We start from the raw sequence: 22884 nt of genomic DNA on the forward strand, positions 1-22884 counted from the left end.
TGGTACCATCAGTGTTACATCTCTCGTGTGTATCATTCACCTTTAAAATCTAATTTAAGGTCCTCTGATGCACCTGTAAAGCTTTACTCAAAGGGGCTGATTTATTGTTTTTTTTTACATTTTATTTCATAACACATATAATTCCCTGAACAGGATAGTTAACCCCAGCAGAGGAGCGAAATGCCCCCAGGACATAATGTAAGAATGTTATCTAGACCCTTTAAAAGCATAGGTGTACATGATTTTGGATATAATTTAGGTTTAATGAAGTAAGACATCACATTTTTTTACTTTGATACAACTTCTGTTCATTTTTTCACTTTGTTGCTGTACATGTTTCAGTATTCAGTGTTTTGAATTGAACATTAGTTATGCTTAATGAAGTTAAGTTAATCAATGAATAATTTTATTAGCTGCAGATGGTGTAGATGGAGTAAAGTCAGGACCACGTAAACATGGAGCATTTGACATGTAGCAAATCATTCCATTGTTATGATTCAATTTTCTTAAAGTGGATGTGAAATTAACTTTTTTAGAGAAAAACCTGCATGATGAGTGCCCTAATTTAATTTAATTTTACATTTTTCTTTGCAGCAAAAATGTTGATCAAATGGAAATCAATGTGCCATGATTGGTGTTTATGAGACCTTTGCAAACTAATAATTATTAAAGAATTATAGCATATATATATATATATATATATATATATATATATAGAGAGAGAGAGAGAGAGAGAGAAATGTGTACTACTGTCAAGACAGCATATAAAGGATGCTTCACACAACAGGTCCATAGAGCAGCTTTTTATCTCTTTTTATGCGTCACAACTATGAAATAACTGTAATAATGTGTTTTGATTTTGGTCAGAATTAAATTTGTCTATGTAGTGTCACTGATCTAATGAGAATGTAATAAGCAGCTCAGGGACATGGGGAAATGTTGCTGTCTGACCAAGCTCTATAACAGGCTCCAAAGGTGTTAAAAGGAAATGTGATAATTTGGTGAATAACAAAATCTCGCAGAGCATTGAACCTCATAATATCATGTTTTTAATGCATGTAAAGACTCCTAAAATCGTCTCGAAACACTGTATTGAACATTTTGGAGATTTAAGTTGAGGTTTGATTTATGGGGATAAATGACCACAGCGCGCCCTCTTGTGGCCATTATGTGTAATTAATATAATTGAATTTGTATTAGTAGAAATTAAAATATTATGACAATAATAATAGTAATATGTAAATAAATAAATATTAGAGTATATATATTAGACATGAAAACCATTAGTAGAAACAATATGTTTAATCAACACTATGCCAAAATAGAAATTTATAGATTATAATCATATACTGTAAGTACACAGCCTATAGGCTGATAAATTCAATAAAACCTAAACTATAACTCTGGAGGGAAATATATGTCCTGAAAACAGGGATCTGTTTAGGATTGAGCCATTGACAACTCCTCAGTGTGCACTGTGTCGCCTCAGGATCCTAAAGCGCCATGGCTGTGGGGAGACAAATAGAGAAGCGCACACCCTGCTGGTCAACATGAGGTATTGCACAACTGAGACGCCTGGCTAAGAGCAGAGATCTATTCATTTTAAGAATTTGTTACATGTAGAATACATTTACAATTTAGACTCAAACAATTCGAAAACTTATTCCCATGTTTTCATTTTTAGAAGATTTGTATTTTCCTTTAAAAAAATACGTGACAAAATTAATGACAACTCCAAATAATGTTTCCCAATACAGTCAACTCCAAAATTATTGGCACCCATCAAGTGAAAGGGTAACATAGCCAATAAACAAACAAACAAAAACATTACTTGCAATTAGTATCATTTTCAACTCAAAAGTTTGGAAAACCTATTTTTAGAAAAGTGTTTAGAAAATAGTTGTGTTTCCATTAAAAATATCAAAGCAAAACGATTGACACCCCGAAATAATATTTAAAATGAATTAAAATTTTCATTCTCGAAATTCTGATTTTTAAAACTGCTCTCTGTCTCTAGGAACTATATTATTGTCTTTCACCATATATACAGTTGCACACATGTAAAAGCATCCTTTAGCGCACTGGTTCATGAAGCACAGCCTGGGGTTTATAATTTTTAAAATTTTGTTACATTAGTAGAAATCATAACTCATCATTATCAAAAGTTATGTTTATTATTGCATTCTTATAGTTGTTATCTTATTTGACTTGTTAATTGAATGAAATGGGTTACTGCTTTTATGCATAGTGTCCACTTATGGACAGCCAATTTAAGGCTGTTTTTAGGAAAATATCACCTCCTAATAACTTGAGACCATTACTGTTATTTATTTGCCATTCTCAATGTCTCAAGTATATGTTCACAAACTTTCTACATAAAATCCCAAATTAATTAAAAAAAAAATTGTGCCAGATTTTTTTTTCATTATTAAAGATGCATTTTTACTTCTGAAAACAGATACATCATGCAAGAGTCCTAAACTGCACACATTTCGTACATGTCAAGAATATTACAACATTTTGTTTGAAAATTATATTTTCTATATTTTTTGGTCATCAGTACAATTTTCCCCCCAGATATAATCTTTTAACCTTTTTTTTACTCATACATAATTTATGCATGAAATAGTTAAAGCCAGTCCACACCAATTTAAAAATAAGTATACCTATAAATAATGAGGACATAATGTGTTGTGTTGGTGGAAAGTGCAGGAATAAAAAGCTCCATGGCTCTATTATTGTACACAATTAAAGAATGTTATGTTATGCCTAATGTTATGTTCATGAAACTGCACTGAGAGGGTGAGTGGAATTTATTTTATAGTTAAAGGGGTCTCTGGGTGCAAAGAGTTTGAGAACCCCTGACACAAGGCGTTAGAAGTTTCTCTTGACCTTCAGACTATGGCGTAAGAAATCAGGCATCACCCGGAGATAGTTTCCATGTGTCATAACGCGCTCGCGCGCAAGTGTGTGTGTGTGTGTGTGTATGTATATACATATATAGGCCTATGCTACATAGATGTCGTGCATTAATGTTAAATATATGGCTCATTATTAAAATTGCATATATGGAGCATCCTCTGTTGGATTAGGAGCAGCCGGAAATAGAGGATAACCCAAGGATGCTGTGCTCGCGCTGGTGAAGATTCCGCGCGCTGTTATTGCACGGTTTGCATTCCCTCCTTCCGCTCTCTCTCTCTCTCTCTCTCTCTCTCTCGCATCATCCTCCCTCCCCGGTTGGTACCCTTTCTCTCGCACGCACGAGCATCCTCCGTCATGGCGTCTTCCAACCATGTCACCCCCACCAACTGCAGCTGGTGGCCCATTTCGGCCATGGGCGAGGACGGCAAGCTCGCGGACGGAGAGGAGAGTCACGAGCCGCCAGTGGAGCACAAGCCCTTCTCTAAAGACCGCCTCGTTTTGTACCACTGGACGCAGTCTTTCAGCTCGCAAAAGGTAAACACATAGCTAGCAAAATGGAGGAGCTCAGGCTGTACATTGCATGCTATGCAGTGGGACACACTGACTATACTGCATTCATTTTTATTCTCCTTCTGTCTGCTTTATTGTAGCACACAGTGCTGGCATGTACCTGTTCAGTTTTACAGAAACATATAGCTGCTGATGCTCCAGATCTGTAGTGTATGTTTATTGCTAGGATTGATTTTGGAAAATGCATGACCCATTTTGACAGCTCAGACCATTGTGCATGGCTAGAGACTCAGATCTGGCTGTAGACATGAGGATGACACTCTAAATTATTCATTGAAACAAGTGAGCCTGGCTATGCAAAAAACTGACTGAGCTGTATCTTGTAGTAGATGGCACTGCTAGCATGTGGCTGGCATACTACTCAGTATGTAGTATGATGCAGTCCTGGAAATTCCAGGCATCACGAAAATCTGTGAATTTCCTGAATCAGCTGATCATCTTAATATCAAGCTTTCAGAGCGGGATAAAGAAGCACTGCTCTGCTGGACAGTGGCCTATGTGAAGCAGTGAAGCAGTGAAGTGGTTGAAATGGAAGTCACGACTTCACTCAAGCAAAAGACAAACAGATCTTCTCCCCCACTGACCTTACAAGCTGAGCTGCATTTATGAGGCTCAACTTTTAATGTCATAGCATCCTGTGTGCAGACACATTATCCAGCAAGTTAATGAAATGTCTCAACACCGAATTATGACTCAAATGAAAGCATTATATGAGATTGATCCATGTTTAGACAAATGGAGCACACACACACACATTATATATATATATATATATATATATATATATATATATATATATATATATATATATATATAACTTGTTGGAAAAAGAAATAAACATTTACTGTTATCTCTGAAATACAAGTCGTACAAGTCGGAGGAGGGCCAGCTTTTTCTATTAAAGGATACACAGAAATCTGTTTATATTGATGTTTGATTTAAAAAAAAAAAAACAGATTCAATTGTGTAGACCAGATGTGCATTAAATCAGAACCTGGTTTCCTGTTTCTGCTAGAATTAGTCTGATTTTATCTAAATTCTCTGTGCCCCTACATTACCTTTTCAATATTATACTTGATATGTTTCTAAAAATGTAAAATGAAGAAGTAATGTGCCTCTGGTAGGCTGTCAACATCAAATGACAGGCATGGACGTTGGATTGTTACACACCAGCTGATAAGGCCAGGTCTATCTGCTGCGTGCTGAGTGAGGATTCATTAATTTGTTACTTTAAATAAAGACAAGTCAATCTGTGTTACTGAAAATGAGATGGATGACTTTAACATTGTGATTAAACTAGAAACGGGATTTCTGCACAAATTGGCTAAAATTGTAGTGTACATAATGCACAACATTTATTTCCACGTGCGTCCCATTCCATAAAACATTTCAGGGCATTTTTAAAACAGGGTAGTCTGCTTTATAAAGTCAAACAGTCCACACGAAAAACAGTATTGTTTTAACAAACTACCAAGGCCAATAAAAATAATATTTAATTATTTAATATTTAATACTGGGTGGCATGGTGGCGAGATGGACAGCATTGGTGCCTCACAGCTCCAGGGTCCCCTGTTCTCCCTGTGTTTGTGAGGGTTTTCTCCAGGTTCTCTGTTTTCCTACCATCTCCCAAAAACATCCCAGTAGGTGGATTGCCTTCGTTAAATTACCCCTAGGTGTGAATGAGTGTGTGAATGTGTGTGCATGGTGCCTTGTGATGGACTGGTGTCCCATCCATCGTGTATTCTCGCCTCACACCCTTGTTCCCAGGATAGGCTGCAGATTGTCTGTGACCTGGTTTCATAATATAAAAGATTTATATTATTCAGAATTACATACAGATTTACTATATATTTATTATTTAGCATTACATTATTTAGAGATTCCCCAGTACTGAGCTGATATTTTTTTGGTAAACTTTTAAGATGTAAAATGAGTGCTTTGTAATTGAAGCAACTTCGAATTATGACTCAAATGAAATATTCATACTTTTTCATGAAAATGAATAGCATGTTATAATACCATGGATCATTGAATCGGATTTGTTCTTTTTTCCCCTCTGATAGCCGATTCAGCATTTTCTTCTGATGTTGACCCAATACCGATATTGGATATCGGCTCGGTGCCATCTCTAGCAACAATTACTTTTATCCAAAGCAACGTACAGTTAAGAGATGATGCAATTCAATAATACAGCTGATGCTTTGCTCAAGATCCCAACAGTAATTCTCTGGTAGTTTAAGTATTCAGATTTAAACTCATAGTCTTCTGAGCACTAGTGTAAACCTTAACCACTGAGCTTCCACAGAACTCTGTCTATATTGAAAATTGTTTCATTTGCCCTATATATTTCTCTCACACTTCACTAGTGACTTTTCGACAAAGCTGAGTCTCAGATGGCTCTCTGTTAGACATAAAGTGCAATATAGTGTCAAGAATCCATTAGTTCATATCCTATGGCTTGCACTTAAGGAGGGTAGGCAGTCATTTGGGATTCAGCCCTTCAGCTAGATCAGCTAGATCATAAACACCAGCTTCCCAATTTTCTTTCTGGAATTAACGAATAGTTTGGATTACTTGCTGATACTTTGTAACATAAGAACACCCACTGTTATTGGAAATGTTCAAGTCTTTCATCATAAATGTTCTAGCATGACTGAGTACAAAAATGCACATAATGGGCTTAATTTTTCTTTTTTTTTTAACCAAGTTTTGTGTAAATGTTTTTCTACACCAAAGCAAACTAACAATTCCTGCCAGATTCACAAAACTTTCAGTAACACTGATTTTTTTTTTCGTAGTCAGGTGCATACGCTGACAATGCCAGTCACTCATAAATTGCTAAGTACCTTCACAGCATAGCTGATTTACATTTAGTGACAGCCATAAAGCTTCAAAAAAGCTCACAGTACATTTACATATACAGTTACATTCATGGCATTTGGCAGACGCCCTTATCCAGAGCAACTTTGAAGTCTCCATCAGTAAACACAACCTCATAGTGGTTCACTAGGGCAGGGTCTAAGAGTATTATCAGTCTAAAAAAAGTGCAAATTTAAATACTTCATGAGGAGGTAGGTCTTTAGTCATTGTTTGAAGACAGCCAGTGACTCAGCTCTTTGGGCAGATAGGGGAAGTTCATTCCACCACCTAGGTGCCAGAACAGAGAATAGCATTAATGCATGTCTTCCTTGTATACTGAGAGATGGTGGGGTCAACCGAACAGTGCTAGAGGATCGGAGGGAGCATGGTGCAGAGCGGAGTGTGATAAGTACTTTAAGGTAGATCAGTGCTGGTCCATTTTGGGCTTTGTAGGCAAGCATCTGTGTTTTAAATCTGACGCAGACAGCCACAGGAAGTCAAGCAATTCGGTAGTCTGGGAGAACTTGGGAAGGTTGAAAACAAGTCTTTCAACTGCATTCTGCATTCTAGATTATAGGTTGCATAGTGTGCACAGACAGACCTCCTTGGAGCTAGTTGCAGTAGTCAAGTCTTGATATGGCAAGGGACTGAACAAGCACCTGAGTGGGCTCAGTGGATAGAGCGATAGAGTGGACGAATCCTCCTGACATTGGGATGTATCTCCAGCGATAAACAGCAGCTCAGTTTTGCTAGGATGATGTTTTAGCTCTTGAGCTGCCATCCATGATGAGATGTCTGCCAGAGATCCATGCAGAAACATGAGTGTCTGAGGAAGGAAAGGAGAGGATAATTTGAATGTCATCAGAAACCCCATGTGAAGACATGACCTCACCAAGAAATTGGGTATAGAGGGAGAACAGAAGAGCACCAAGCACTGAGCCTTGTGGGACACCAGTGGAGAGTCTGCATAAAGCAGACGTGGATCCCCTCTGTGTCACCTGATATTACTATCCCTCCAGGCAGGAGGCAAAAATTGTTGCAAATTCCAAGACTCATGAGGATGGACAAGAGAGTCTTGTGGTTGACTGTGTCAGATGCTGCTGAAAGGACATGGAGGATGAGGACTGATGACAGTTTGGCTGATCTAGTGGCATGAAGCTTCTCAGTTACAACCACAAGGGCAGTTTCTGTGGAGTGTGCCACTTTGAAGCTAGACTGGTTAGGACCTTGGAGTTGGTTCTGGGTGAGATAGAGAGACACAGAGACAGTTGATTGTAGACAGTGTGTTTAAGGATTTTAGAAAGAAAAGAGAGTGGAAAGAAAAGTGATTCCAATCGGTAGTTACTAATGTCTGAGGTATCCAGTGTGGGTTTGCTCAGGATGGGAATAACACGTGCTATCTTGAATGCAGTCAGTACATGACCAGATGTTATGGACTCATTAATGATAGAAGAGAGGAAAGGGGAGGAGGTCTTGTGAGATGGTTTTGAGCATTGTGAAAGGGATGGAATCCAGCTGGCAGATTGCAGGTCCAGATGTAGGACAAGATAGCTCACAGAGTTGAAAACAACAAAAATGATCACTAAATGGTGAAAGAACATCTAAAGGCAGGAATGAATTCACCATAGTTAATGCTGTTGGCACTTTGACACGATGCTCAATATGAAAGCTCAGAGTATATGCGAGCTTGTAAGCTCACAAAAGTAGTTTCATCGTTGAGAAACCCTTGGAAATGTAATACGTTTTCCTGATATGCTTCAAATCAGTATCAATCAAGGTTCACATTAGTGAGTCTCATTATATGTAAATTTACACAAATTCTGCTGTTCTGATGGGATATAAATATTTTTCCAAAACAGCTGAATTATTATGAACACCACATTTCTTGTGTAAATGCTTGTGTGAACGATTTCTGAATAAATTTGTTCATATCCCGCCTGAAAATTCAGACGCGCTATGCATTAACCAGGTTCAGAATCAAAAGAACAAAGACTGCAGTCTAGTGAATGTTTTCTGTAGGCTCTGGTGACAACTAATAATAACTGTGTTCAGGTCTCATCTGGGTTCAAGACATGCAGTACAGACAAACAGGAGTCCTTGGAGCATATTAAATATCACTGATCAAACAGCTATAGGATGGTCTCACCCAAACCACTGAGCAGTAAATTCTGTATGGCATGTCTTTAAAACTAGGTTGTAACAACCTGTGATTTTATAGTAAACTGAACTTCTAATTCCAAAATTTCAGGTAGCTTGACACACCAAGTAACTCCCTTGTGCATATACTATATAGTAAATATCATATGATAATTGGTTTTGGTATCTGCTATTATGTAACTGATAATATTTGATAATAACTGTCACATAACATAAAATGCTTTATACTACAGTGCTTTTGTATTCTCAATTCTGATTGGTCAGAAGGTGCTAATTAATTTTCTATAACAGCAGCAATGTCTATAACAGTCTATCGTTTCTACAGTAACAGCTAATATAGTGACTTGAATGGTAGAAGCACCACATAAACCGATAAAAAAAAAAATTGTTGATGCTGAATTGGTGATGTTTTTGGAAAGAGTCTCCAGTGTCAGCACTTTGTAACAGTCAGAGGTAAAGCTGTAACTTTTAGGTTTTCTGACACAGCAAAGTCTTCAGGCCAGAGGGCATTGCAGTTTCCCTGTAATATGAGAAGCTGCATTTTTATTAACTTCAAGAGAGAGAGAGAGGAAGAAGAGAGATCAAATGCAGATGGTCCACAACATTAAATTTAATTATAAATACAGCACAACACCACATTGTTGATTTTCCTCTAAGAGGATGCCTCTTTGTGGTTTATTCTTTTCTTATTATTTCTTAATTTCACTCTAATCTCACTGAAGCCTTTTGATGACTCTGTCAATTATTTCCAGGTTATTATTTAGGTTTTTATAATATTTTTAGTCTTCCCATACTATATTAAGTGGCCTTTAAAAATATCAAGAAAACTGCACATAGAAAGTTGGAAAGAATGTCTGGAAAGTTTAAAAGAGCAAATTGAATCATAAAAAAGTCTGGTAAGAACCCTGTATCTAACTTCATGTGAAAAATATTGTATATGCGCTTGAGCTGGAGTTTATTGTCTGGCAGGTGCGTCTGGTGATTAATGAGAAGGGTCTGCTGTGTGAAGAGCGGGATGTGAGTCTACCTCTGACTGAGCACAAGGAGCCCTGGTTCATGAGGCTCAACCTTGGAGAGGAGGTGCCTGTCTTCATACATGGAGACACCATTGTCAGTGACTACAACCAAATCATCGAATACTTAGAGACCAACTTTGTGGGTGGTAAGTATTAAAACTCTGGATGGAGGTAACTGTAACTAGACTGTCAGTCATAAGACAGAGACAGTGAAGTTAAAGTCGAATCGAATTTCATTATTGTCATATGTTAGGGCATTACATTGAGAGGCAGACAATACACAGATACATATTGAACAGTGCAAATTCTGGGGTATATACTAAAACATTAAATATATTACACCTCAGAATTCATGGCCCATGAAGACTAGGTAAAGTAAATTAAGCGGGTTCAAGATCTAACAGTGTGGTGAAGGGGAACAGGTGAGAGATTTGAGAAGCTTAATGACCTGAGAAGAAAAACTGCCCTTTATACAGTTGGAAGCAGACCAAATGCTCAGACACCCTTTGCTAGATGGCACTAATGTGATGTACTCTCTTCTGGGTGTGTGCTGTGTCTGAAGATATTATGCTATTGTGTGTACTCTTACCGAGCTTCTTATACAATAGATGTCCAAAATCAGAGGTAACCAATGATGGCCTGAATTCACCTCAATGTGGAGAGCGTTGTGCCCTGAAATGCTGTTGCCATTTCAGACCATAATGGTGCTAGATTCTTTCTACAACAGCATTTACGAGTGCAGACAATGTCATCTCAACTAAATTACATGAATGGTGATTGTGAAACTAGGGATGGGTGATATAGACTTAAAACTATATCACAATATTTCATGGTATTTTTTGCGGTAACTATATAAATGATGATATGAAAATAGTAATATTCAACACTATCTTTTTGGCCACAAGTCACATCAAAATACAGTCTTGAGAGACGTCTGATTCACATCTGATCTGATGTATCCGAATTACTTCCATATTACAGAGGAAGCTCCTTAATAATTCTTCTTAATTCTTCTTCCTCGTCTAGGGTTGGAACTCTGAGAAATCTGCAGGTCTAGGAGGCTTCTGCTTTGTGCAAGACAGCCATACCCCCATGAAAGACTCTTGGGTAGGAGTTGTCACTTGGTCACTGTTGGAGGAAGAGACATATTGGAATTTTTAGGAAGAGCTTCAGCCTTGGTCTTTCTCCTAAAGATATTTCATAGCTCCATTTCTAGTAGCTGTTAAGGGTTCTGGAAGATTGTACTGTTGATGGACCACTTGAAGTCCTACAAGATACAAGTCACCAGGTATTCAAAGACGGTGACTCTCTGAACTGCAGACCTTCCATTGTAAAGAGTAGTAAAGTTGACGACCCATTTTTTTGGTTATTAAACACTCATTGAGAGGTTGGTATGTTTGCACCAGGCAGCAAGTAAGTCAATGCTTTCCCTGTAAATGCTGATTGTTCCTGATCAGACATTAGCCCCATAGTAGCTTGTTATCAGCAAACCTGATGACAGTGTTGTCAATGGCCATATAGTCGTGGCTGAAGGAAGGGTCTGAGTCTACGGTCTTGAGGGATTCCTGTATAGGGATTCCTGGCTGTTGGTGCATAGGTTGGGAAATGACCTCTGATGTTTTGAGGTCAGGAATTCCTGAATTCATTTAAAGAATATTTTACTTGTCCTGAGATTGGTGATGAGCCTTTCTGAGATGACTGTATTGAAGCTGAAATGAACAAAGAGCATCATCTTAACATTGTTTTCTGTTGATTTGTTAAGGTGTGTGAGGTGGTAATACACTCTGGATGGCAAAAACACATTCACAGTTTAGCATAGCCAGTCCATCATCTGGCATGTTTTTGGATGTGGCAGGAAACCAGAAAAGCTGGAGTAAACCACATAGGCATGGGGAGAGAATGTGAAACTCCATACAGTCAGTAACTTCAGCTCAGGATCAAACCCAGGACCCAGGAGTTGTAAGGCAGCAACACTACCCATGTTGGCCCAAGTGGCTAAATTTATGTGTAAACTGAAGCATGAGCAAATTCTCACCCCAGCAGAAAGTTGTGCATTGTTCTTCCTGCACTCAGTTAATCTCTTATTAGTACATACAAGTAATTTGCTAAGTTAAAACAAGTGTGTTAAGGGAGTGAAACCTATCCTATGCAGTAGGGCTGCACAACAGATTGAAATGATCGAAATATCGCGAAATATCATGATATATATATCACAACGGTTCGATAACTGATTTTAATACTTCAAAAAAGTTACGAAAAGTCAAAGTTTTAGGGCAGTGCAGAAAGCAGAGAATGCTTTCTTTTCCTCAAAAGAACATGAAACATGTAGGTTGATTATTTCAGTTTTTAAATATATAAATATAATTTAAATATAATTTGATTTTACACACTTATAGCATTATCGTACCGCATATCACATTGTTTAACAAGTTATCGCATATCTCATTTTTCTTCAATATCGTGCAGCCCTACTGTGCAGTGACATGGCTTTCATGGACTGATGTTAATCAATCCTGATGCAGAAGGTGGCTTTCATGGACTGATGTTAATCAATCCTGATGCAGAAAGATTTTCAGAGACAAGGCGAACTGTTATGTTGCTGTACCCTGAGGCTGCTTTGCGGCAGATCTCACCCCAAGCCTGATGGAGACGTGCAGGTGCAGGGTAGAGGCTGATTAGTCAGCAGGCTGGAGGAAAGCCAGGCTGCTCTCATCCACTGTCCCTAATGCATCAAGATGGTGCAGACAGAGTGGGATACATGTAGTCTGTCTTTCTTTTTCAGTTCTATCTACAAAGCCTTCTTTATTCCTTTGTAACAGCTGTGTTGCAAATGCGTATGCAATGACTTTAATCAAGAGTTGGCTGTTTATTCTACTTTATTCTGGATATTTTACTTCATGGGTCAATTCAGCTGGTGAACACATGGTCGAACTAAGCCATGTTATTTCACAAAAAAGGAATTAACTACCATCTGTGAAGTATCGAATCCTCTCTATAAAAGGGACAACTCACATAAAGGAGCTGATATGAGGCTTACAGTTCCAGATTTTCAGCAGTCTGTATAATAATGTGCCCTGTATGTATATATGTGTTGCTACAGATACAATAGCCCAGCTTATTCCAGATGAAGGCACTCCCATGCATGCTCGGGTGAAGCAGTATCGTGAGCTTCTGGACGGCCTGCCCATGGACGCCTACACACATGGCTGCATCCTCCACCCTGAGCTCACCACTGACTCCATGATCCCAAAGTACGCCACTGCTGAAATACGTAGTAAGTGATGCCACAATTCAGTGGTTTCTGTTGAACTGCTTCATTGCAGACTGGTATCTTTGGGATGATTTGGATCTGTTTGTGCTTGGCATAGCTAATGACAAAAAAATCTATAGTCAAAGAGCATAACGCCTATGATTTAGCATTGGGTTCAACTGGATTCTCAACTTGAAAACAAACAAATGTAGCTGACTCAAGTGTTGACCTTTCAATGGCATAAATGGCAGCTGCATTAAAATGCTTTGAGACTAGCTGATTTACAGCAAGGTCCCTGTTATGGGATCAAGTGTTGACCTTGCATTGGCATGAACCCCAGCTGCAGAAGAATGCTAGCTGGTTTATGCAAAGGCCCCTGTTATTGGATATGGCTTATTTATTCTGAACCGCATTGCACAGGCATTATGCAATGAAACAGACCAGTAAATCAAGGCAATAGACGTGATCCACCCCGAAGGCTTGTTTTGGATTTAATGAGGACAGGAAAATCCTGCATAAACCCTAATAAATCTCCACTATTGTAAATGTGTGTGAATCCCCCTTTGCTGATTGATGTTTATCAGTTTGCCTTTCAAGCATGCAAATCTCATTACAACTTAATTATTTGCCAAATCTGTTTCAAATTTTTGATGAAAACTATCCTCACATCTGCCCATAGAACTCTTCAGAAACAAAGAGTATCTTATTTTTATTCCAGAGGAGAACACTAGCACTCAGTTTTATTTGTTAAAATTGGTCTTTTTCAGTTTTTTTCCCCTAAAAGCATTCTGATTTACTATCAGCACCTTGTTTTTTTCCCCCACAACAATTTTAGATAACAAGCACTGATATCAAATCCTTACATTTACTTGATCTACGTGACCCTGGTTAGTAACTGCTGATAGAAGTTCTTTCTATGATCCTACTCTTCCAGGACACTTGGCCAATGCAGCATCTGAACTGATGAAACTAGACCATGAGGAGCCACAGCTGACAGAGCCCTACCTTTCAAAGCAGAAAAAACTCATGGTAAGTTTTTTCGCAATAAATGTTTCAAAACCAAATTCCTACCAGGCAAGTAATTAGTGTTTACTTATTGTGTGATTATTAACCCAATCATGGGGTGGCAGCTGGGATTGAATGGGAAGCCTTATTTATTTATTTATTAAAGGACATCATGTTGTACCTTTTTATCCATTTACAGATAACGTTATTGTTATGGAACCTGTACTTATCACTTCTGGTGGCTATAAACAGTTGTTTCCTCTTTTATTGAAGTTAATAAGAATGCAGCGTATGTTAAAGCACTGACACTGGAGACTCCTTCCAAAAATTTAGCTTCACCATATCAAAAATTATACACGTTTTAAATTCTGTCTAGCATACAAGTCCCTGTGTAAGATGTTAATATAAAAGAAATAAATGAGAACAAACACATTAATATAAACTTGTGATTTGTCTTGCAGCCAGAATGATTGTCAGAGCCGCTATTATAGAAAATTAATCAACACCTTCTGAAAAATCAGATTCGACTAGTGTGTTTGCATGATGACTTTTTCATTAAAATATCAAAGGTCCATAAACAAACCTGTCTAGAATTAATGTCAAATTAGACTGCAACTGTCACCATGTTGTGTTTAATAAATCTGCTTCTTCAGTGTAACTGCTTTTTACACGAAGAGGAAATGGCTTCTTGCAATAAAATTTGTGTATGTGGGGGAGTCTCTGGTATGGGGTATCGTTTCACAGGCCTATCTTCTTCTACCAGGCAAAGATATTGGATCATGATAATGTGAACTACCTGAAGAAGATCCTTGTTGAGTTGGCAATGGTACTAGACCAGGTAGAGGCAGAACTTGAAAAGAGGAAACTGGAATATCAAGGCAAGTTTTTCTTTTTTACTTTTACTTTTACTTTAACATCTTAATTAATGTTATTCTAGCTCAGGGGTGTCAAACTCATTTTAGGTAACAGGCCACATTATACTTGACTATACCAATGTCAAGTGGGACAGACCAAAGAAAATCAGGTTAGTGAAAAATAACACATTAACACTGTTCTTAAATGTGTTCATTTATCTGTATTTATCTGAAAGGTATATTCTGAGTGCACAAATGGATTAAATGTACAATATGTCACCTACAGAACAGATGAACAGACTGCAATTCCTTACCAAAAAATCAATGTTTCCAAATGATGGTTTTTCCATACAGTGTCTGTCATAAATATTCAGTCCCTTTAATTCTTCCAGTACTTTGACAGTTTTTTTTTATTTTTAATTTGTTGTGTTACAACTGTCATGGATTTGAGATTATATGTTATACATTTTTAACTTGCTATTGAAAGATTACATATAATTTTTTCAGTAGCTGGGTTTATGGCCTGTAGTTTATTACCCTATATTGCACCCTGGTGGAATTACAGAGGTTAGCTCTTTTTTCAATTCCTCTTCAATCTTTCAATTCAATTACAGTCCACGAGATGATTTATATTAAGAACACGGACTCTAAATTTGGTGGGCTGGATTAGAACCTTTATCTTGTTGCAGGGCATAAGTTTGACACCCCTGATATTGGTATTTACAGGCTTAAGTGCTCAAGTGGACTTGCTTTGACAGCATTATGGGTTTTCTCAGGCTAACCTCAGAACCCATTGCGATCTTTATTTTATACAAAAAAATTCTTATTTATTGTTGTTTGAATGTCTGTGCAGAGTTTCCCAGAATGGTTCTTGTGGTTCCCACATACAAAATCGTGGACAGTCTTGGGGTCACTTTGGGAAGCTGTTCTAATGTTTGCTGATAAAAGCAATCTGTCACTATTTCATAGTTTTCAGACTATCTTACTATTACATGTGCATAACTGTTCAGAAAAAAAACAAACAAACAGTAATTCTTTTGAATTTTGAGTTCTTGGATTTCAGACTTTCATGAAGTCTACAGATTTTGTGTACTACAATAGGCTTGTGCGATATAACAATATTATCATCCCTACTCGATATTATATTGTCATGATATCCAGTGACGTTTATCAGCGATTACATTATATTACCAAACTTGCCAACTGTTACATCATTAAATCATTGGTATACACTAGTACTAGTACAAAAATCACTCAAAAATACAGAAAAAGTCTTTTCCTCCCTAGTAAAACTTCAGCATGTTAATCTGGAATGATTAACTGACACTTCCTAGCATTTTTTTGACTGGAACTCTCCCACTCCCTCCTGCTGAACTCTTTTAGCAGCAGCGGAATAGTGAAAATGTCAGCCATGTGGATATTAGATAACATATTTGTAACAGGATTTTCACGATTGTCACAGTTCCCAAGTGCACAGCTAATAATATTATTACGCCCTCCAGTACTCTTCTTAAACCTGAAATGGTGGAAATGCTTGTAATCCTGTCCTTTTTTTAGGTGGTTCTGGATGATTTAATTGTTTATCGTAATATTTTAAAATGAACAGGGAAAATCAGTATCGCACAATCCTATACTACAGCACAACACTCACTTATAACCCCACTTCCCTGCTTACAGGTCAGAAGTATGAGTTGTGGCTTTGTGGACCTGACTTTACACTAGCTGATATATGTCTTGGAGCCACGTTGCACAGGCTTAAGTTCTTGGGACTTTCAAAGAAGTACTGGGAAGACGGAAGCAGACCCAACCTCCAGTCATTTTTTGAGCGTGTGCAGAAGCGCTACGCTTTCCGCAAGGTGTTGGGAGACATCCACACCACCTTACTGTCAGCAGTCCTACCCAACGCGTTCCGAATGGTAAAAAAGAAGCCGCCGTCCTTCTTCGGCGCTTCCTTCTTAATGGGTTCTTTAGGTGGTATGGGCTATTTTGCCTATTGGTTTTTAAAAAAGAAATACATGTAGTAAATACTCTATTACTGTGTTCTGTGTCAGTGAATTTGTGTGAGGCTGCAACTTTTCTGTACCAGATGTTGTGAAACAGCTGGAGTTATAATGCTGTGCAGAGAAAACCCTATTATCTGAGTGAACGGATTAAATAAGAACATTCCATGACAAGGAATTCTTCTTATCAACACATTTTCTGGTAATCAATGCCTTCATTTGTTTATTTTTTTATATTGATTCCCCTATGGGTTACTAAATGCCTTGTCAACCTTTAATTTCATTTGCCTACAGTCTGATTATAATCAGCAAAATGAAATGTCACAATCTAAATTAAAAGCACTACAAATTCCTCCACGTGATATGTGTTGGCATTACACGCGTACTTATTATAGCATGACCTATAACGATACCCCCCCTCTAACACTGTAGTAGGAGTATCTTGTGTTTGAGGCATTCACCTTTTGCCCTTTAATCTACCTTTCATTTATGGGTTTCCATCCAAACCCTGATAATTATTGAGATACTAGATAAAATGTTTAGCTGCAGCCTAATACTGCCAAACACATGAAATTACTATTCGTTCACTCACTCTGTGTAGATTACAGCACATTCACAAACAGCACATGGACATGTAAAAGTTTTTGTTTGTTTGTTTGTTTGCAGAACGTACCTCACCAGCATTAGCACCCGGATGAGTGGACACTGATGGCTTACACTAGACTCATATCATTTAGGTTATTTTAAGATGTGGGGTCATTATAAAAATGGGATATTAAGATATGCTTGATAGGCAGGTGATTGATTATAGCTTGTAAGACTTTCCATGTATCGGTTGTATCTAGTCGGGTAGAGTCACAGCTCTAGTGTTTTTCCAACTTGATTAATTGTTAAGATCTTCATGGGTTAAATCATTTGTGCTAGAGCAAGGAACAATGAAATGTGCAGTACTGTGACTCTTCAAAGATGAATTTCATTCAACCCATTTGCCATGGAAATATATCCAGAGGAAACTAAATCAGAAAATCACTCATACATTACTCATATAGCACTCGCTCATCATCTTATATTGAGCAAACGCACAATAGACACAATCCAACATCAAGAATGCAGTTGATGGGGTGGTTCATTGTGCCATTAGTTGTTGTCAGTTATGTGTTTTTGTTTCTTGTATATAATTACAGAAATGGGCTTGTACAGATGACACAAAGGCAGAACACATTATATAATTGCTTTGGATTCAAAACACAGATGATAGAAAAGTGATATGTAGTGTTAATACTGTGTCAAAAAAGTGAACATAAATAAAAACTCTATAGAAAAGCATTGATAATTGACACTAGGCCTATAAATGACACCAAAATATCAAGTCCTTCTGAAATACATGAGTTTTAACCAAAGGCAAAAATTGATTTTCCCCTTTATTAGGGGCATTATTCTGCTCCTGGAGATAAAAATAAGTGTAAGTGCTTATAAATGGATTTGTCAGGAGAAAGATCAGTGTACAACTGACACTGTACACTATAGAATAAGAGCAATATACACCGCCTTACAAGTCATAAATGAATGTGTAAATGCATCCACCCCTGATGGAAAAATGAGAGATTTATTCAAGTGCATAATTTCTGGTGTAGTTCACTGAAGATGAAAAAAAACAACAATAAGCAGTCTCCTTCAAACAGAATCTCCAGAAATAAATATTGTTTTTACTGTGGCCATTACAGTTCACAACAGATGGTTTTTTTTGTTTATTTATTTATGTATTTATTAATTTTTATATTGATAAGATATGCATTTATGGTGCTTTTTACGATGTTTGTTCATAAGCCATAATTTGTTTAGTTGCCATGGATTACAATAAATGAAAATGCTTAACAGAGAGCTTTATTACTTTTTTCGTACTTATGAAAAGTTTAGAGAACGGCGTAGCTGTGTGATAAACAAATGTGAAAATAGCAAAGTCAGCAAAACCAAAAAAAAACTCCATTTAAAAAATTTTTTTTAAAAAATCAGTGGCATTGTGCTGTCAGGATTGGCTCAACACTTTGCAAGAGAACGTTTAAAACCACATGATCATGCTTTTTATTTGGTTCTATGCATGTACAGTTAAAACAAAAACAAGAAATGTGGCATGATGAACTAATGTGGATCTTTGAAATGTTGTTGAACACAGGTACTCAGTGTTTTAACCTTGAAAATCTAAAATAACTGTGGGTAAGCGAATTATTTTTACCCATATACCCAATAATTTATACCATCTTTACCAAGGGAGCTGACTGAGTCAGAATATATATTTCCACAAAATGTAAACAATAAATACTCAGTTTACCGACATTATTTATTCACTTAGAAAATTGTAATTGGGAGATTATATGTAAAAATGAAACAACACTGTGAGCAACCATGGAAAAGTAACAGCATCTTTGGTCTGCTATACCATTGACCACTTTGCAAATGTTTTCTGGCATACAAGTAGTCACTTCACAAAAGTACTGTATTTTACAGATTTTGTTGTAAATATTCTTCATACAGCTATAATAGCTAGTTCTCTTAACAAAGTAGTTCAGTTTATGAACTGACTGGAAATTCTCCCATCATCCTGATTAAATCTCACCCTCTCCTTTGGTCCCGTCAAGTCGCAGGTCTGCATCATTCCTCCCCAGAGTGAAGAGACTCACAGCAGACAGCAAGGCGGCTAGCATCATTCCAGCACAGCCGGCGAACATGTGCCTGGTGCCACTACCTGCCTCACCTGCACCAGCGCCTGACACCTCACCATGTAACGCCAGCAAGACCAAGCATGCCAGCAAGTTGAGCGGCAGTCGAAAACACGCCAAAACTGCAGTCCTGCGCTCCACTGGGATCACACGGCCCTGAAGGAAGCTCACAGCAGGAAAGTACAAGCCACAGGCCAACTCCAGCAGCAGGAAGGCCAGGAACGATTCCCTAGGCTTTGGCTGGCCTGGTGCTGTCGAAAACGTCAGCATAAAGAAGGAGAAGAAGGCGAGCAGCGTGGCCAAGCCCAGCAGGTGGGCTGGCTGGAGCCGGTAGCGGGCTGATGTGGCCAGTCGGAAGAGTGACGATCCTGCCATACTGGCCGCCATTAGGCAGGAGAAGACAATGCCGAGTGGTGGGCCCTGTGGCTCCAGCACGGGTGTCCATAGAAATATGAAGACATAGAGTACGCTCTCAAAAAGGGCCTGCACACCACCCAGGAGTACTACGCGACGTTCTGAGAACAGAAAGCGCACGCCTTCCAGACAGGCTCGCCTGAATCGAGTCTGAGGGGCACTTTGAGGGCCGGGATGAGCACTGTTTCTGTCCCTTTGGCCTCCTTGTTCCAGTTTTTCCTCATTACCCCAATCGGAAAATACCATCCAAGCACACGCAACCAGGCTTGGAATGGCAAGCAGGAAAGGAGCTACAGGTCCCAGCTCCAACCATTCTGAAAACAGGTTTGCCACAAGCCCAGCACCCACAGCCAGCCCGTGATTCCAGTCTGCAGCTTTGCTGAATGTCACAGGGATCCATTCTTTAGGGAAATCATGGACATCAACATGGCAGTGCACATACCAGGCCTCGAAGGCCGTACTGAGCAAGGAAGTGGAGAGACCCCCCAGCACACGTCCCAGGATGAGCACAAAGTAGTCCCGAGACAGTTTAGTGAGGCAGCACACGGAGTAGGACACGCAGAAAAGGAGGCACGTCTGCCTTCGACCCAGAACCTGCGGCAGCCAACCAGCCACGGGGGCAAACAGCACACACGAGGCCAGACCACAGACGTATAAGATGGCGATTTGGGACTCCAGGAAGCTGTAATGCTGGTAGAGCTTGTAAAGGTATGGCCCCTGCAGCCAGTCAGCCCACAGAGCCAACAGGTATGTTTTTAAGAAGAGCTTCTGGAAGGAGAGGAAAGCCGGGTTGGCAACGGTCGCCTGAGTGGACTGCGGAGAAGCAATGCGCCGTGCTGCGAGTTCCAGACACACACACAGGACCACCAGGGCCACAAACGCAAGATATGCAGTCACAAACATGGCAGACCACGGTCAGCTTTCAGGTGGCCTGGTAATGTAGGTCTTCACAGCTCCGGATTCACACTTCTTCTTCTTCTTCACAATTTCACTTCATTGTTATGTTTTGGAGAGGCTATAAAAGTAGGGTGCAACAGGATAAGAATGGATTGCAATGGAAAAACAGTGAAATAAGTAATGAATAAAGTAATGCTGATATGTAGGCACACTGCAGGAATCTGTCGTACACATGATCAGTACATCAGTAGAACTGTAAACTTCCTTTAGTACATTAGAGCCCACTAAGAAATGAAAGAACAAGGGCTGGATTCAAATTACTCTATTTCTATTTAAAAATGATGAAACAACGTCTTATATGCCCTACTTAGTGCATTATATAAGCAGACTACTCAGCATAAGGTTAGCTGAATTCACCTTGTAAAGTTAGTGAACTAGTTTAATTACCGTTGCAAACTAGCAAGTTAGCTTGAAACAGTTAGCTTGATGTAACTGTAGCTAAAGAATGTTACTAAAATTAGCTTCTTTTTTTGTTGTTGTTTGCAATACCTGAACAGCCTTGACCTGCTCCTTCATCTCAAGATACTTCTTCCAGACTCTCATATTACAGGTTTATTTAGGAGTCTTAGAATCACCATTCGTTTTCACAACCGTTTCTGCGAACACTTCCGGGTTCCGGGTAGCAACATCACCAGGCGTGACGTAGTCGTGTAGAAGCGACGCGCCCCCGGAAGGAGTCAAATGACAAACAGATAGTAGGCATTCGTTATTCCACAAACAGTTCTGATTGCTAACCTGACCGTATTTTCTTCAAAACGGTCAGGTCACCTAATATTTACAAGCCTAACTGGCAGCCATGGATATTTCCGTGGAGTTGCCAGTAGGCTTTGAGTTGGTTTGCTTCATCTTTGCACACCTATGTCAGTTTTACCTTTGAATTAGGTGCACCTTAAGGTGTTGAACAGCTCCAGAATCTCCCATAGGTGTTAAATTAACAACAGCATATTCATTCATTCATTCATTCTTTCTTCAGTAAGCATATGGTCAGGGTTGCAGGTGGGAATACACCCTGGATGGAACATAACATCACAGGGCATCATGCACACACACGTTTACACATACGGGCAATTTTGGAATAGCCAATCCACCAACCATCATGTTTTGGGAGGTTGGAGGAAACCACAGAACCCAGAGGAAACCCATGCTGACATAGTAATCCGAGCTGAGCATAGGATCGAACCAGCGATTGGTGCTGTCTGGGTGAGAACACTCCCATCAGGATAGAAATGTTTCATTATAGGATAAATGTGATCAGGCAGAGTAACTTTGTGTTGATTTGCAGTGACCCTTCTCTCTAAGGTACAGATTCCCAGCCCTGGTCCTGGAGTACCTCCTGTCCTGCACATTTTTGTGCTTCCCCTGTTCAAACACATCAACTTCAGCTCATAGAAGGGCTGTTAAATCAGCTGACTAACTGAATCAGGTGTGTTGGGAACATGAATATCACTAAAATGTGCAGGACAAGGGATACTCAAGCACCAGTGTTGGGAACCTGTGTTCTAAGGGAAGAGGTGTACCAAAATCATGCCACCAAAATAGCAGACCAGAGCCACCAGTTTATTTTATCTGTATATGGAGACATAACACAACACATGGTCACATGGTGGCAGCATAATACAGTTTGCCAAATCTTCTTGCACGCATTTCTATTTTACATGCCCCTACTTGCCTTTATGCATGCTCACCATGTATTTGCAGGTGTAACCTAGTGAGCACAAATAAGAAAGTGAAAAAGAACAGGTGACTGTTGTGGAAATATACAAAATGTCAAACATAAAATAGACCTCAGTGGCCATGTGTTTAGGGACAAGATTGTGATGGACATAATATGCATATATGCATGTTGTTCTGCATACTGTGATATTCAGATCTGTCATGATACATTTTTTATTAATTTGGGAGTTGTTTCAATAATACAGCAAAATTAAGAATTAAAGTGTGTTAGTGTGTTCTGACACCTGCAGGACATGAAATAATAACCTGGTGCCCAGCACAACCACACACATGACATGAGAATGTATATAATTTTTTAGCTAGATGATTTCTATGATGTTGTTAGTCTAAAATATGTGCTTTTAGATTCTTTATTGAGATTATTTATTAAGACTCATTTTAGTTTTGGATTTAATCTATTTGAAATCACATGGCCACCTGTTTTGCAGC

General features: G+C 38.7%; 2 protein-coding genes across 2 annotated transcripts; one reads left to right on the top strand and one right to left on the bottom strand.

Moving 5' to 3' along the window:
• The first annotated feature begins 2979 nt into the window (after nucleotides 1-2979).
• gdap1l1 (ganglioside induced differentiation associated protein 1-like 1) lies at nucleotides 2980-16665 on the top strand. The gene is made up of 6 exons (XM_026921229.3): nucleotides 2980-3456; nucleotides 9478-9670; nucleotides 12625-12798; nucleotides 13709-13803; nucleotides 14543-14657; nucleotides 16311-16665. The coding sequence occupies exons 1-6, from the start codon at nucleotides 3277-3279 to the stop codon at nucleotides 16652-16654; spliced, it is 1101 nt and encodes a 366-aa protein (XP_026777030.1). The 5' UTR covers nucleotides 2980-3276; the 3' UTR covers nucleotides 16655-16665.
• A 2287-nt stretch (nucleotides 16666-18952) lies between these two features.
• On the bottom strand, nucleotides 18953-21368 carry mfsd5 (major facilitator superfamily domain containing 5). Its single transcript, XM_026921228.3, has 2 exons — nucleotides 21211-21368; nucleotides 18953-20779 (listed from the first exon to the last, which is right to left on the bottom strand). Exon 2 carries the CDS (start codon nucleotides 20665-20667, stop codon nucleotides 19237-19239), a length of 1431 nt encoding a protein of 476 aa, XP_026777029.1. The 5' UTR covers nucleotides 20668-20779; nucleotides 21211-21368; the 3' UTR covers nucleotides 18953-19236.
• Between the last annotated feature and the right edge of the window lie 1516 nt (nucleotides 21369-22884).

Source organism: Pangasianodon hypophthalmus, chromosome 16, assembly GCF_027358585.1.
Source record: "Pangasianodon hypophthalmus isolate fPanHyp1 chromosome 16, fPanHyp1.pri, whole genome shotgun sequence".
Lineage (NCBI taxonomy): Eukaryota > Metazoa > Chordata > Actinopteri > Siluriformes > Pangasiidae > Pangasianodon > Pangasianodon hypophthalmus.

Coding starts and splice junctions, on each gene's coding strand:
- gdap1l1 (XM_026921229.3), top strand. CDS start 3,277: ATGGCGTCTTCCAACCATGTCACCCCCACCAACTGCAGCTGGTGGCCC. Junction 12,799..13,708: donor CGCCACTGCTGAAATACGTA/GTAAGTGATGCC, acceptor CTACTCTTCCAG/GACACTTGGCCAATGCAGCA. Junction 13,804..14,542: donor CAAAGCAGAAAAAACTCATG/GTAAGTTTTTTC, acceptor TTCTTCTACCAG/GCAAAGATATTGGATCATGA.
- mfsd5 (XM_026921228.3), bottom strand. CDS start 20,667: ATGTTTGTGACTGCATATCTTGCGTTTGTGGCCCTGGTGGTCCTGTGT.